This window comes from Monodelphis domestica, chromosome 1 (genome assembly GCF_027887165.1).
Source record: "Monodelphis domestica isolate mMonDom1 chromosome 1, mMonDom1.pri, whole genome shotgun sequence".
Classification (NCBI taxonomy): domain Eukaryota; kingdom Metazoa; phylum Chordata; class Mammalia; order Didelphimorphia; family Didelphidae; genus Monodelphis; species Monodelphis domestica.
In genome coordinates, this window is record NC_077227.1 from 588096636 (window position 1) to 588114283 (window position 17648).

Below are 17648 nucleotides of genomic sequence, written 5' to 3' on the forward strand. Positions count from 1 at the left end.
CAATATCCTAGCAAATGACAAAATTGGCAAATTGTGGCTAGATGCAAGGAAGAGAGCCCTTCCTTGATTGAAAGCAGTCACTGGGAAGAGCATGGGCTGGCTGTGGTGCTTGCACTCAGACTACACATTATCTAAGGATGTGAGCAAAGAGTACTGATACTTCTTATTAAAAGATGACCGTTGCATCATTGCTGTGATACCCTTTACTGCTTCTCTCACATTCCTCACATTACTTCCCTGCTTTTTGTGCATGCTGTTCTTTGAGCCTTTAATGCTTTCCTTTTTATCTCTACTTTTTAAGTTCCTCTGCATTCTTCAAAACCCAGTTCACCTACCACTTCTTCCATGTAGTCTTTTCTAATGTTCCATAAATAATTGCTCCTTTTTAATTCAATGATCACATTCTCTTTTGTATTTTGGTTACATTAAACTGTCATTTCCTATACTGGGCTGTAAGCTCCATGAGAGGAAGGAACATCCTTTTTATCTTCTCTAGTATTCAACTGGTTGTATAAAACAAAATTAAAAAAAGGAAATTAAACACACTATACAAAGTCATTCTTGAAAAGGGATATAAAAACTGGCAAAGCAGGCTCTTTAGTCTAAAAAAAGGATACTTGTAACATAGTTGAAAAAATTCTCATACTGAAAGTTGCCTTGCTGACAAATTTTATTGACAGCTTTCAAAAACAGGTTCTCTCCACGTGGCCACTCTTGCTGAAGCAACACGATTACATGACCCAGTGCCATATCATCCCTGTTATCTGTGAAAGCTCGTAACTGTAAGACAAGGATTTTTACCAAATCAAAAAAGGAAAAAAAGTACATGAAGTCATTAAAAAAAGTACCATCTTAATGTACCCTTGTTTCATACTGTAAACTGTATGATAAGGTACCTACAGAGTATTTGGGAACAAGACAGTATACTTCTACTTACGTATGAACTGAACAGAATCCATTTAAGTTGTACAATGAGACTGAAACACTTTAACTTTTCCTACTCACAGAAGAACTTTAGAGGACTCTCCATCAGAACATTAAAGGAGAGGTTCTGTCTTGTTACACATCTCCACAAAATTGTGAAAGGAAGAAAAATCTACTAAAAACAACACCCTATTTGAAAACAAATAGCACAGTGAACTCAATAATGAATAGTTTAATAATTTATCTAAAAAACCCACCAAAAATATGATATGCATTTTTTCATTTCTAGTTCATCCATAAAAATATAGACATTGTACATGGCCATGATCTACTGATGGTAGTCCATATGTATTTTCTAAAAAAAAAAAAATCTACCTTTATCATAGAAATGACATTTAGAAACAAAGCAGGAAGTTTGTGTTAGGAAGTCAGCCTGTGAGCCAATAAACATTTAAACACCTATGTTTCAGCCACTGCTAGGGGCTGGGGATACAAAAAGAGGCAAAAGACAAGTTCTTGCCCTTAAGAAGATCATAACTAATGAAAATAGATTCTATCAACCTAAAGATGCATGAAGTTACAACCTGAATATCTGAGCTAGGAGGGGCTTAATGGAAGGCAAGAAAAATGTGGTCCTGTGAAAAGTAAAGTGATTAACTAAAAAATGAGAAAGTATCAGTAGTGGGAGAACTAAGACTTAATTCCAGGACTCCCAACTGTCCTCCAACAGGCAGGCCTTCAAAGTCTAGGACTGGTGGTAGGTCTTTCTCTCAGAAGATTGTGCTTGCAAATCAGGGTAGTTATAATACATAAAGTTACTGTTTATGACTTTCACCATCTGACCAGAGTATTAAATTATTATTAATCTGGTAATTCAAGGCTCTGGACAGGAGCCTTTGCTCTGGAACTAGCTTTACCAATTAAAGTGCCATTGAGCAAATAACAGAAATTTTGATGCTGTCATTCACTATTTAGGTCAGGTCACTTATTCCTATGGCATTTATTTCTTCTTGTTTTGGAGGTGAAGGATTCAGAATAGATGATCCCTAAAATTTCTACCAGATATAGCATTCTAGGAGGGGAAAAAGACCCATCAAATTATAATATGAAAAAGCACATTACTTATTTAGAAAGTGCAACATTTCACTAAATAGATATACACATAAAAATCTTTGGAAGAAAATTATTTCTTCCTTGTAGAAAGGATCTTCTTTGTATATATGTAACTGAATAAAAACTCATGTAATTAAATGCTAGAGGATGCATTTGTTCTATTGATTTAAAAATAAAAAATTCTTGAAAGTAGTTTAAATTAATTAAGAATCCTGATGAATACCTATAGGCTTACCTTAAAACAGGCTAACATTAAATGGAGGCAATAAGGCATAATAGCCTTATTAGTACAAGGCAGAAGCTTCAGATCTGATCCTTCAAAAAAAAATGCATTTGTTAGTTTCAACAAAGGCAACTTTACAGACGCAAAAATTTAATATTCTCAGTTAAAAAAACGAGAGGTCACAAATCCAAGAATATATACCTCTTTACTATGTACAGTAATAGGGGACTGATAACCAAACTCCAGGGACAATTAAAAAACCAATTTTGGTCCCATCTAAGCCTTTTAATAGGGGTATAGTTTTAAATTAAAAAAAAAAAAAGATTTGCAAGCAGCAAGAAATTTTATTTCCTTTTCTCCTCGATCCCAAATTCTGATGGAATTGTTAATGAGCTATTTACTTGGCATACCGAAATAGGAAGGATGAAGCAGTAATAAAAAAGTTAGCCTAAGAGATGGCCAATAGTATATTTCAGTATAAATAACTGCTTTAACGACTTTAGAACATATAGACATTTTTCTGGCTTAAAAAAAGGTGATTACTGCTATTTTTTGTATTTTACATTACCACAGTAACCCATACATGTATTCTTCCCTCTCTCCCTCTTCAGAGAGCCATATCATGAGACAGTATTTTTTTGAAGAGGAAAAAAAGTTATTACAACTGATTGATATATTGAAAAAGTCTGAAAACATGCATAATGCCTGACACTTATGGACCTCCCACTCCTCCAAGTAGGGGTAAGATTGGGGATGTATTCTCATATCTTTTCACTGAGTTCCACTTGATCTGTATACTTTTGTTAATTTTACTTTTTTTTTTTTTATAAAACCCTTACCTTCCATCTTGGAGCCAATACTATGTATTGGCTCCAAGGCAGAAGAGTGGTAAGGGCTAGGCAATGGGGGTCAAGTAACTTGCCCAGGATCACATAGCTGGGAAGTGTCTGAGGCCAGATTTGAACCTAGGACCTCCCGTCTCTAGGCCTGGCTCTCAACCCACTGAACCACTCAGTTGCCCCCTTAAATTTACTTTTGAGTCGCTGGGTATGCCATTGCTCTTTCCATTTACATTGCTGTAGTTACTAGTTGTACTGTCTTGGTTCTGCTTACTTTACTGTGCATCAGTTCATATTAGACTTTCCATGTTTCTCTGGATTCATCACATGCATCATTTCTTACAGCACAGGAGTATATTCCATTACTTTTTATTCCACAGTTTGTTTAGCTTTCCCCAACTGATGGGCATCTACTTTGTTTCCAGCACTTAGCTATCACAAAAAAAATGCTGCTATAAATATTCTGGGGCATTTGAGAACTTTTTTCTTATTGATGGCTTCTCTGGGTTTGTAGAAGCCCATTAATGGAATCTGTAGCTCAAAGGGTATAGATATATTAATTGCTTTAATGGTACAATTCCAAATAGTTTTCCAAAATGATTATACTATTTCATAGCTCTACCAATAATATATTAATTTTCTATAACCCCTCCGACAAAGGCTATTCCCATTCTTTGGTAATTTTTGCCAATTTGCAAAGTATAAGGTGAAACCTCAGGCATGTCTGGACTTGTATTTATTTTTCTTATTATTAGTGATCTGGCACATTCTTTCATATGACTGAAAATACTTTGCAATTCCTCTTTTGAGAACTGTTGGTTCATATCCTTTTGTCATTTATGTACTGGGGAATGTCTATTAGAATTTTATATATACATATATCTACTAATTGTTTATATGTCATGGATATAAAAATCTTATGAGAGAAATCTTATGCGAAGATTATTTTCCCATTTGACCACTTCCTTTCTTATCCTAGATGTGCTAATTTGTCTACGTATGAGATTTTTCAGCTCCAACTTCCCTCTTCTGAAGCAAACACAATATTATTCCATTATTTTAACCTTTTTATATTAATCCATTCCCATTGGCTATCTTCTCGACCCCTTGTTCCCTCTTCTCATCTTTTTTATCTCTTGATTTAATTTGCCTACACACACACACACACACACACACACACACACACACACACACACACACACACACACACTTCTTTCCTGATTTCCCTTCTACTCTTTCCCTTCAGCAAGTCCTGATCCTTAGTTTTAAAACTGTTTGCATCCTTTTTGAAAAAGGATTTCTTTCACTCTCTTCATTATTCAACTTCTCTTTCTATTTACTCTACACCCTCATTTTCTGATTCATGACCAATATAATTATCTGGTTTCAACCTTTCTCACAAAGCTTCCAAAATATCCATTCTAGGCTTTCCCCTCTAAGGTGTTTTCTGCTACTGCTTTTAGGGCTTTTCCTATGGATTTCCTTTATCCACTATGACACAGAAATTACTACAGTTATCAGAGAGGACATTATCCCTGGTAGGGTTCCTCCTCCCCCACTAAACTATACCCCTCAGGTTAAGAAGCCTGTTCAAATACCAAATTCCATAGGGCCAATCCAGTATAAAATCTTTATCTCTCTTCACTCATAGAAGTATTCATTAGTGAAACCCCAAAGTAAGGCTTCCTACTTTTCCCCTCTTCTTCAGCCACTCCCCTGGAGGCTCTTCTCTTTCTGAGACCACAGAGGACACTTTTCCTGCAGTGCTAGCCCCCAAAGTGACCCTGGCACATCACTCACTCCTCTCTGTCCTTCTGCTCTCCTTTTCTTCTTTATATACCCGCCCCTGCTGAAATGTAGTTCCACAAAAAAATAGTACTGATATCCTTGTAGGCAAGGTGTTGACAGGTTCTGTCCATAATATTCCCTGCTTACTTTTTCACTGTTACCTCTACCATATTTCTGTCTACATCCTTGAATTCTTATACACGTTAGAAAGAAATCTCTTATTGGTCTATGATCACTCTATTGTTATTGTTGTCCTTGTCTACTTTATTTATGCACTCCTTCATTTTTGTGGTTTGGGGTGCTTGAAAAACAACTAATTTCTCTCAAAAACAACCACCACCCTTATTCTCTATCTTAGTAATAATTCTAAGATAGAAGGGAAAGGGATAACCAAACAGGATTAAGTGACTTGCCTAGGGTTACACAGGTAAGAAGTGTCTGTAGTTGTATTTGATCCTAGATCATCTTACCTATAGGCCTGGTGCTCTATCTAGTTTGTCATCTAGCTACCCCCACGTAATCTCTTAAGTTCTGGATTTCTTCCTAAAAATGTTCCAAATTCTTAATATTGAACATTCATCTTTTGTCCTGTTTGGCTGAGCTCAGATTCGTAAGACAGGTCATTCATTGCTACAGTCTGGGCTCCACTGCTATTCAGAACACATTACTTCATTATCTTCTCTTTTTCTAATGGGTGTGGAACAATCTTCCATTGTTCAAATGTCCTCGCTTTTGTATTTGAAGATCCTTCTCTTGATGGTCAGAAGAACTTGATGTTTATGAACTGAATTTTTAAATTTAACCAATTTGTTTCTTGGAGTTTGTAGCCTTGTATTTTTTTTCCTGGAGATCTAACATTTCTTTCAATTAGAATTTTATTTTCTATTTTTAGAAGTTCTAGGCAGTTCTCTTCTATTGTTTTCTTCATTAGGATGTTAAGATTTTTTTTTCTGTTCTGTTCTGTTCTAGGAAACCTATGATCTTCAGGTTGTCTTTGTGCATCCTGTCTTCAAGATCAGTATGTTTTGCTTGCATTTTGTGTGTATGTGTAAATAAAAAACCCCTTTACTTCTGTCTTGGAAAAAATATTGTGTATTGGTTCCAAGGCAGAAGAATGGAAAGGGAGCGAGTTAAATGGCTTGACCAGGGTTACACAGTTATGTATAAATGAAGTCAAAGGTCCAAAATAAGTGGCAGGGCCCTGAGGTCTTAGCTAGGGAAGCTGTTTCTAAATCTCCCTTGCCTTAGGGAACAAACAACCCAATTAGCCAACCCTCACTGACAATATGGTGTGTTTACAAGACCCACTGGAGAGACTAGTCTTCCGCAGGTCTCAGGGGGGAATGTATAAATGTAGATTTTTGAACTTTTGACTTAATTCCCCAGAAGTCCTTGGTATTTCCCAGAATTCCCTATAATCTCTCCTCCTTCTCCATGTTTTGGCAGTAATGCCTCCCACATCCTCTTTCTTTTTGCATGATGTAGCATCAGCAGTGATGGTGGTAAGGTGGTGAAAATTTGAAAATGGCTAACCAGCCAAGGGCATGTGGTTTTTATTTTGTATCCTCTTTATTCCTTAATTTCTAATGATCCTTAATAAACCTCATAAAATATAATATTTTTATTATTAGAGATATGTTTAATTTTTATAGTTTGGAAGTACCTGAGGCCAAATTTGAACCCAGGACCTCTTTTCTCTAGGCCTGGCTCTGTATTCCCCTTATCTCACAATGATATCCTATTCTGGTGATCTGTCCCATTCCCTCTGTGGTTCAGGTCTTTATCTACAATGGGCTTTGTAGCATTGGCCCTTCTAGGCCATTCCCCCTTCTCTAGTAGGTTTTTGCTCCTGAAGGACTGTGGTCAAGCTGGCTGTTAAGACTTGGGCAAACTTCCAAAACTTGGAGCTAGGACTCCACAGCAATGGAAATAAGAGGTGGGGGCTGGCATGGAAGGAATAGGAGGGATGGGTTTTGATGAAAAACTGTGTTGTGGCCTTGAGTCTATTAGTAATTCCTGCTACCAGTAGCATGAGAGGAAGGGAAAGGATACTGAGTGAATTCAGGGTCAGTAAGAATCAGTTGCTAGGTTTTAGAGTTTTATTTTTTAACCTTTTGGATTCTGGGTGTCCTAGACCATAGAGACATAGGAAGTTACTTTATCTGTGATGTGTAATTTCTATTTTGGAGAAGTTTGAAATCACATGGGAATTAAAGAAAAAGGCTGGTCCACCATTTTGTTGCTCATATGACCCAGAAGTCGCACATACAGACTTTTTAGTCTTTTTGTCTGGGTGGCACAGTAAATTGAGTGTTGGATCTGAAGTTGGGAAGAACTGAACAATAATCTAGACTCAGTTAACCTCTGCTTGGCTTAGTTTCTTCATCTATGAAATGAGGAATAATAATAATAGCATCTACCTCCCAGAGCTGATTTGAGGATAAAATGAGATGATATTTGTTAAGTGCTTTGCAAACCTATAAATGCTACCTATTATTATTTCAGCTATTATTAGTAGGATAGTAGTCACTATGGGAAATATAACATGGATTAGCTATAACCCTAGCTATCAGGGCCCCTGAACTTTGGGGGGAAATATTTAGTTACAAATTCATTTAGTAGGCATTAGAAATATATCCACAATGGGGACAATTAGGTACCTTAGAAGATTGAGAGCCAGGCCTAGAGATAGGAGGTCCTAGGTTCAAATCTGGCCTCAGACACTTTCCAGCTGTGTGACCCTGGGCAAGTCATTTAACTCCCACTGCCTAGCGCATACCAATCTTCTACCAAGGAGTCAATTCACAGTATTGATTCTAAGATGGAAGGTAAGGGTTTACAAAAATGTATACACAGAATGAAAGCTCATTAGGATAAGTAGTAGTAGTCTCTCGGTAACCGAGGATGACGATTGTCTTTGTGCATTTTCATCTATGATAGATGAGTGTGCACAAAGACACTTGTGTGTGAAGGAGATTCAAGTGGAAAAGTCGATGCACAGAGACGGTCCCACTCTCGGCGTTGGAAGCCTGGGTCCAGTGGCAAGAAGAGTCGTTACGCCTGGAGACTTCCTCAGCTGCATTGGATGGCTGTGTTGTCTTTTGTGAAAAGAGTCTTCTAAATACTATCCTTAGCATAGCATTCAAGGGATCACAAACTTAGATGAATATCCATTTTGGGGGAGTCAGATTTGGGATTTTATTGGTATAGAATTACTGATGAAGAAAATCCCTCCAAGATTGGATAACCAATGCAGAATGGCAACATGACTGCAATTTGTAATCTTGTAATTGCCTCAAGCACACAGAGATCAAGTGACTTGACTGTGGTCATATAGCTAGTAAGTGTCTGAGGTGGGATGTGAAGGAGATTTTTCTGACACTAAGAACGATCCTCTATCTACCAGGCAAAACCATCTTTTTCTCATCAGAGGTGTATGGCATGGTAGACAAAGTCCAAAAAACCAGGATTTAAGACCTACCTCTGACACTTACTAGCTATGTGACCTTAGGCAAGCCATTTCCCCATATGCCTCTGGCAACTTTTCAGGACTTATCTACCAAGTTATAAAAAGGTCATACACTAAAATTCACAAAACTGCCAAGTCTTCTAGGACTAATGATAACTTAATTTTACTAGTAACTGTTAAAAAAGTTCTTAATTCCCATGATACCTAAAATTAAACAAAAAATAAAACCCAAGCTTATATGTTCAACCTCACCTTTTCGAAACTTGGGTTTTACTTTGGAAGGTTCCTCGTGAGGTTTTCCTCCATCTTGAATGGGAAGTACCATGTAGCACATAAGATCCAGAATTTTTTCACATGTCAACTAAATGAAAAAAAAAACACAACCAAAAATGCACAGGTATGTATGTATGTTCACATGTAAGTAGTACATATAGATATATATTAACCTAATTTTTTTTTTAAACCCCTACCTTCCATCTTAGAATCAATACTGTATATTGTTTTTAAGGCAGAAGAGTGGTAAGGGTAGGCAATGGGGATCAAGTGACATGCCCAGGGTCATAGCTAGCAAGTATCTGAGGCTAGATCTGAACCCAGGACCTCCCGTCTCTGGGCCTGGCTCTCAATTCCCTGAGCCACCCAGCTGTCCCTTGATGTTGTTCTAAATAACAATTCAAAGTATATATCAGCAGTGCATAAATTAAAAGAAACAGGGCAAAAAGGAGTATCTGAAGGCTTTGGTAGTAGACAATCTATTCTCTTTATGAGACAATCACATTGTTTATGAGGAAACTAAGACTAACTTAAATCAGTCGTTTTCCTCTTTGAAAGAACAACATTCATTCTTGGGAGTAACAATGTCAAAACATCAAAATATATATGCCAGCAGACCAACAAATGTTTACTAACTTCTTGACATGTAGGTAGGATTATGCAAGCCAAAGATATATGAATCAAAAAATTCTCCTCATATTTCTATGGCAATCTAATAATATTTTAAAGTCTTTTTCTCACTGGCATTTATTCATATAATACATACACAATATGAACTAATGCATGCAGTAGAAACCATAAGTGCTCTAGCAGTTCAGCAAAAGGGAACAGAATTCAGACTAAAATTGAAGAGCAAAACTCTATAGAGGTTGAGATGTAAAATGGCCTTTTGTAGGCTGGACAGGATTTAGATAGTCACCTTGGCTCAAGTCTCTCTCTACTTTACTAGGTACCAAATTAGTCTTTCTAAAATGCAGGTCTGACTATGCCACCTCCCTGCCACATACAAGAGCAAACATAAATTCTCTGTTTGTCTTTCAGAGTCCTTTACAATCTAGTCTGCTTCTGCCTTCCCAGTTTTCTTATACCTTACTTATACTATTCTGTTCCCCCATGTACGCTGTGATCCAGCCACACTGGTCTCTTCTTTCCTGGTAAGTGGCAAAAGCAGGACTCAACCTAAACCCCATGACATCAAAACTAGTGCTACTGCCATTACAAAATGGTGCTTTCCTAATAAGAACAATCACCTAATTTAATTCAATTATAAGTTTTAGCAAATACCTATTATTAATAAGAATAGCCAATATTTATATCACTTATTTTGTGTCGAGCACTGTGCTAATCATTCTAAAACAATTATCTGATTTGATACTCAAAGCAACCCTGTGAAGTAGGTATTATTATTGCTCTCATTTTACAGATGAATAAACTCAGACAAGCAGAACTTAAGTGACTTGCCCAGCATGTTATAAAGCTAGTAAGTGTCTTGAGGCTGGATTTGAACTCAGGTCTTCTTGATTTCAGACCAAACATTCTATATACTATATTGCAAGTTTTGTATTGGTATATTATAATTGAGGGCTATAACTCTGGAGGCAGGAAGAGAGAATGCTGGTTCTCAGATTGGAATAACAGAAAGAGTTTTGGATTTGGAATCAGAAGACTTGGGTTCAAATTTCCTCTCTGTTACTATGTGACTTTTAACAAGTTTTTTGAGCTCTTTGGACCTCCTTTTTCTCCTCTATAAAATGAGAGGTTAGACTAAATATCCTCTGAGGTCTCTGATCCTATGAGTTTCATCTTAATCCAGTTAACACTATCGAACGATTGCTCCTTTTCTAAATCTCATCCTTTGCCCTTTAAGGCCGGGTCTTAGTGTTCTAAGATAGTGTTTTTCATAGACTACTTAGGCCAACCTCCTCCCACAATGATCTTTCCCTTCTCTTATTATCAGTTACATCTACAGACTGTATCACATTACTTTGCACTTGAAAAATATCTTATGTGGATTTGAATGGTTTCACATGTGTTATCTATGTCCTTCAATTAAGTTATAAGCTTCTTAAGGACAAGAACCATGTTATCTTATACTTCCAAGTTCCCTAATCAATCAACAAACATTTATTAAATAACTATGAAAAGGTCAGGTACTATGTTAAGTGCTAGAGATAAAAAGAAAGTCTTTGCTCTCAAGGAGATTATAGTTTCATTACACTTTTGGTTAACTGATTGCCATAATTCAAGATCCATTTTAGGAAGTTTTGCTTTAAGGTAACTGAAAAGGAAGAGAGAGCAGAACAGTCAAAGATGATTCCAATGTTTGCGATCTCAGAGCGTAGAACTTTGAAAGGGAAGGAGTAAATTAAATGAGAAAAGTAATGTCTAACAACATGAAAAGTGCCCAAAATGGTTAAATGCATTTGTGGGCATGTTTATAAACCAAACAGTACTTACACGGTACTCTCCAAGAGCAAAGTGGCAAGTTGCTAACTGAATGAGTGCTCTTTGATGCTCTAGGGTCCCTTGTCCGGTAATCTGTTGTTGAGGATGTGATCCCTGAAGAGTTGCTAAATGATGTAGGCTGGCTATTGCCTTTTTATACTGCCCCTTAAATGCCATAAAATATGGAAAAAATATTTAAAGAAAGGTATAAAAACCTTACTTTGTAAAAAAGTTCCCAGCACCATTAGGTAGAAATAGCCTAGTAATTACAAAGAATTGGTTATGCTTTGACCTTCTGGTCAGGAGCAAGGCAATTCTGGAATAGAATAAAATTGTATTATTTAAAACTACGCAGAGTTTCTAGAATCTTGCCTAATAGGCATAGATTTTTTTCTTCCAGATTTAAGAAGTCTTATAGCTTAATATAACCAATAACCACTGCTATCCTTTAGGGGGAGTAAGACACCAAAGAACCAATGATCTGAGATTAACTACAATCTCTGAATTACTTGTGATAAAATACAAATTTTAGGTTATTTGGAGCCAGTAAAATTGCTATCATCATCATCATCTTTTTTTTTTACAGCTGGTTATTCACATAAAGAGAAAACCAAAAGATTATTAAAACTACTTCAAGTAATCATTCCATAACCATTTGCCTTTATATTTTTGACTTTTCCCTCCATTTTATTCAGATCACTTACTTTCCTTATTTTTCTGCATGCAAGAGAACCTTTATAAAATTAGTTAAAATGATCCAAGTCCATGCAAACTCCAAGTTTTTAAACCATTTAACTACTAATAACAATAAAACCAATTATTCTTCCTCCCCGTATTTTCCCTTCTCACTATTGAAAAGATAAAATTCTACTTCCATCTTTTTTCTTGGATCATTTACTTTCTTTAGTTTAAGGTTAGATGATTCAAATCAAAAGTCACAAGGGATATAACTCAGGAGGGAAAAGAGGTCTAGAAAGTTGCTCTGTCCTATTTAAAAACACACCTATAAGGTATTTTCTAACAGGTTTAGTATAGTTTGTTCTTTCCTCACAATGGAAAGCATAACAAAATATGTTTACATATTATTGCTCACATGAATTGAGAACTCTAGATCAATGAGCCATAATTATGTCATTTACAAATGGACAAAAATCTATAAATACACATAGACCATTGGATAATATGAGAACAAAATTCTGCATTTATTAAAATATAATGAAATCAAGATTTGTACAAATGGAATTTAGTATGTTTCACTTTACCTGATAGATAATCATGTCAGTGAGAAAAATTCGTAGCCAAAGCCAGGTATCTGTTTTCCATGCTAAACATATTCTTGTGAATTCTGTGTGAAACAAAAAGGTAAATTTACAGAAGAATATTTTTTAACCTTGAATTCTGACATAGTATTCTAAAAGTCTGATTAGTCATATAGGAAAATAAAGCACAATTTTAATTTTCCATTCATCTTCCTATACCATTCCTTTAACATGACTGTTTTCATCTAGGAAAAATGACAATGCATGATGATATCATTAGAATCTTCTGTTTGTCTTTCAAAGTCCTTTACAATCTGGCCTGCCTCTGCCTTCCCAGTCTTCTTATACCTTACTTGCACCACCCTGTTCCTTTATGTACTGTTATCCAGTCACACTGGCCTCTTCTTTCCTAGTAAGTGGCAAAGGCAGGACTCAACCTAGATCCCATGACACCAAATCTATCTTCCAAATTTAAAATTTACAGAATTATACATATATATATATATATAGTTATAGTTATGTTATATTTACATGTTACTTATAGTTATGCTACATTTACATGTTACTAAAATGTTAAAACACATGAAGGGAATTGTGGGAGAGGAAAAAAATGCTTGTCAATTGTGAATTTTAAAAAGTCTCCATCTTGGTCTAGCACCCAAAAAATTGTGCACACCCAGACTACATGGGCATGTGCTAGACCAAGATGGAGACTTTTTAAAATTCACACAATTGAAAAACATGTTAAAAACATTTCCAAGGATAGTCTGTTCCCAAATATCAGAATAAGCTAGCAATCTGATCACATATATACACTAGAATTTTACTATCACAGTAATGTGATCCAAAGTGCCTACAGAGTCAGTCCCCAGTTTGTGAATGAATTTCAAGTCTGAAATCAGGACAGCCACAGAATCAATGATGGCTCATATCCTACAAAAACTTATTTAAACTACACTGGACTAATGATACTAGAGCAAATAACCATTATAATGTTTGCAAGGGCAAATAAGTAAATGAGCAACTGTGAGAAAAGAAGGAAGTATATATTCATCCTGATAGGAAAATTCTTGTCATCCTGTCTGCTTTTGGGATTGTTCTGTGAAGCTTTTATCACTGAACCTACAAAAGATGAGTTTACATTCTAATAGAAGTTAGAGGACTTGCCTATGATTACACACCAACTAAGTGACAGAGACATTATAAGAGACAGAACTCCAAGTCCAGCACTCTCTCCACTATGCTATGTTTCCTTCTAAAACATGTTCCATAATTCCAATCTGATATTCCAGAAATACATCTACTTCTTACCCTGACAATGGGGGTGGTGACACAAAGTATGGAGGACAACCAAGGTGAATTGAAGATCCTAACACAATGAAGCAAATTTTATCCCATAGGTACCAACTGATACTTGAAAGGATAACATCTATAAGTCGAACATGGCTCTAGAGCATGCCTTATTCAAAAGAAATAGCACAGAATGGGTTGGGGGGGGGGGAGGAGAGGAAATGGAATAGTATTTTTTTAACCTTTATCTTCTGTTTTAGAAGCAATAGTGAGTATTGGTTCCAAGGCAGAAGAGCAGTTTGGGCTAGGAAATGGAGGTTAAATGATTTGCCCAGGGTCACATAGCTAAGAAGTGTCTTGAGTCCAGATTTGAACCCAGGACCTACTGTTTCCAGGCCTGGCTCTCTATCTCCTGAGTTACTTAGCTCCCCAGAGTAGCATTTCATATTAAGAAGATAAATTTATATGAGGAAATCCAGGAAAAGCATGGGAGAGAAAAGTGGGTAGTATAGGAAAGAAAGTGTGCTTAAAGATTTATGGAGGAAGAAACAGAAATGACATTGTCTTGGGAGAGTATCATGGGCTACCTAGATAGAAAGAGAAAACAGATAAACAATTTCAGAAATAGATCATAAGCCATGCCTAGAACATAGGTACACTATAGTAGTGATGGTGGACATGTTGGTGCTCTCTTTCAATCAAAATCAGAGCAACTATTAATTTCTTGGCCTGCTTAATGATAATTTCATTATTTAAAAATACTAGAAGCAATGAGCAGAAATACTCTTTGGTTCTTGGTTCTCCCAAGGCAGAGTTGGTTGGTGAAGTAGAAATGATTGGATGTTTAGGGTTAATGTCCAATCTGTGTCAGAATCCATCAAAGAAGAGAGGGAAGCTAGGCTGATTCTGACAAGTACCTTAGATTTTTGGAGAATAAATGTCAAAGCATTCAAAGGAAAGAAAAACAAGATTATATGACCAAAATTTCATAGGGGAAGTTAACTCAGGAGTTATGGGAAATTCGTAAGCATGAAATTCTGTGTTTTTTTTTTCTTTTAAGCCCTTACTTGCTGTCTTAGCAACAACTTTAAGAAAGAAGGGCAAAGGCTAGGCAACTGGGGTTAAGTGACTTGCTAAAGGGTACACTGCTATGAAGTGTCAAATATGAAGGTCATATTTGAGCCAAGGTGCTCCTAACTCCAGACCTGGAGCTTGATCCACCATGACACCTAACTGCCCTCAAGCACAAAATTCTAAAGATAAACAAAGAATCAATTCTGATGAGGAAGAAAAGGAGGGTTTATCTAAAATTACTGACAGTGCACAGGAAATCCATCAACAGATTTTATTAAAAAACCAAACCAAACCAAACCAAACCCAGAAAATATAAGCAAGGGCAGTTAATGTAGAATAAAGGCAATTTCTAAGGAAAAATAAAACATTCAGAGGAAGATGGCAGAAGGGAGGAGATAATTATGAGGAATAACTTTTATTTTGTTTTTATTCTCTGCCACAGATCTTTGCAATAGAATGGATAGAACAAATGTGAATAACAAGGTAAAGTAACCTAAGAGAAGTGATGAAGAGCACCTAGATAGTCTCAAAGAGTTCAAGTCACCAGGTCCAGTATAGAAAGAATTTGAGGGTGTGACTCCTGAGCCACTGTCAACAATGCCTGAAACAGGAAAGATACCACAGGTCTGGAGTAGGTAAAATGTTCTAATTTTCAAAAAAGGGAAGAAGACGAAGTCTTCAAATTATAGACTAGTAACCATGACTTTGATCCTTGGTAAAATTCTAGAACATACTATTAATAAAGAAACAATTAGTAAACATCTATAAAAGAAGTCAGGGATCACTAAGAAACAGTAAAATAAAACATGCCAGATAAACTTCATTTCCTTTTGAAAATGTCAGCAAAATTCTTTTATTAAAACATTGAACAAAAATCTCTCATATTATTCTCATGGATAAGACAAAAAGTAAGTAAGAATCTGTAACTGGTTGAATTACCATACCAAAAAATATGAGTGGGTTAATATTATATTGGAAACTAATATCTAAATGAATTTAGTTTTGACCCAGTGACAGTAAACATTTTTATTGATAGTTTTAATTAAGGCATATCATCAAATTTGCAAATGATAAAACAATGGGAAGGAAAACTGATGTGTTGGACAATAGGATCCATAAAAATGTGAATAAGCCAGAATTCTGGGCTAAATATAATAAGATTTAAGAGGGATAATAACTGTACATTCCTGGACTCTGGTTCCAAAAATTAGCTTCATAAGTATGAGAGGAATGCAGCTAGATAACATTTGATCTGAAAAAGATCTGGGGATTTTGGTGGACTGCAAGCTCTGTAAGAAATAAATATGATAAGGCAAACAAAAAAAAATCAATGACGTCTAGAGCTACATTGAGAGGTTTAGTGTAAAGGGAAAAATAGACTATAATCTCTCAGTATGCTTCCCTGATCAGGTTAAATCTGGAATATTATGTTGAATTTTAGGTACAATATTTTAAAGAATTTATTGGTATTTTGGGCAATAGCCAGAGAAGGGAGGTTATCCTTAGATCTTATCATTCAATGATTGTTTGATGAATCTTAGTATATTTTCTATCTGGAGGAGTTTAGTAGGGACACCAAGTAAAATCTGTGCAAGGGTGGCCAGTAAATGAAAGGTATCATATGGTTATACTATAATGTAAAAGAATGAACCACTCTGCTTCCAAAAAGTTCAATAAAAATGATCCCAAAATGTGTAAGCATAATCTAGGATTTGTAAACAATGTTCAAAAAATTTCTTTCTTTAACATAGTATTAGCCCTTTCCTTCTACCTTCTTTACATAAGCTCCCTGCCTCTCTCCTTGCCCTGCCCAAAATGGCCATGTTATAGTTTCAGATTTGCCTCCTTTTAGGAAAAAGGGTGGGCAAAAGGTCATGTAGCTAAACATATTAAGCATTTATTCTATTGTACATTCAACCACATATATTTTGGAAGAGTCATCAGACAATAAAGAAAAAAAGACCATAACAGAGAGAGAAAAGATTTGGAAACGGGAAGGACAAAAATACAAATGTTTATAAAACATCATAAAACAAATCATCAAGTGAAACCAAGGCTTAGCATTTCAAAACTACAAAGCAAAGTAGCAATGGATGATTTCTGTTTACAAATTTAAAAAAGGCTCAAAATGGTATATAATGCTAATCATTTGTATGGCCCCAACTATGCCCTGTTGAAATAACACACACACAAGCCAGTTCAATGTGAGAATATAACTTACCCTTGTCAAGGAAATCTAGGGAATAAAGCAGCTCCCAGCTATCACGTGCCAATTTGAAGCTTTCCAGGACTTCAATTGAATTGACAAGTTCTGCTTTATTAACTACAATGTGCCGGCTTCTTCCTTTCCCTGAACATTCTTCATCATCAGAACTCTGCTTTTAAAAATGTGAATAATGTATTTAATTCAAATTTCTATAATTAACTTAATCAATTCCATATCCTCTGTTAAATAAATATGCTGCTCCCATTTATGGTAATGCAAAGACAGCACATTATAGTTTAGAAACAGAGATTAGATAAGAAGCTAATTTCAATTCAACAAACACTGTATGGCTTTATAGGTTTAATTCTGTATCTTTAATAACAAGGTTATGCTGAGAGAGCTAGAGGGTCGGGGGTAGAGATGGAGTTGGTGGAGAAAATGACAGTCTTCTTTAAAAGTTTATCATGTGAAAGAGTATCTGAGCTTGCTCGACCTTGCCCCAGGGAGTAGAGAAGTTCAATGTAAGTAAAAATTTCCAAACAGGTAGAACTATTCAAAAGTTTAGGTTATTTCCCTAGAGTTGATCAAGTGGAGGCCTTGTACAGAGTAGACTGATTTGAGGCTGTTAACTTTTCAGGAAAGTTGTAGCAATGTCTCTTGTTTACAAAAAACAGGTTTGACATCCTTATGACTCAGATCCAACACTACTAAAGAAAGATGTAATTATATAAAAAAAAATGAAATA

General features: G+C 35.8%; 1 protein-coding gene across 8 annotated transcripts in view; it reads right to left on the minus strand.

The window, feature by feature from the left end:
• The window catches only part of INTS10 (integrator complex subunit 10), a 62159-nt gene that overhangs the window by 8710 nt on the left and 35801 nt on the right, over positions 1–17648 (minus strand). For 5 of the 8 annotated variants that reach the window (XM_007476425.3, XM_056813632.1, XM_007476424.3 and 2 more), the window contains 6 exons: positions 16919–17075; positions 12337–12419; positions 11087–11239; positions 8609–8717; positions 2273–2352; positions 618–780 (listed from right to left, as the gene is read on the minus strand). In XM_007476425.3, the coding sequence (XP_007476487.1) occupies positions 618–780; positions 2273–2352; positions 8609–8717; positions 11087–11239; positions 12337–12419; positions 16919–17075 (745 nt within the window). The remainder of the gene's footprint in view (positions 1–617; positions 781–2272; positions 2353–8608; positions 8718–11086; positions 11240–12336; positions 12420–16918; positions 17076–17648) is intronic. The other 3 variants (XM_001373224.4, XM_056813629.1, XM_056813633.1) reach the window with 1 other exon arrangement.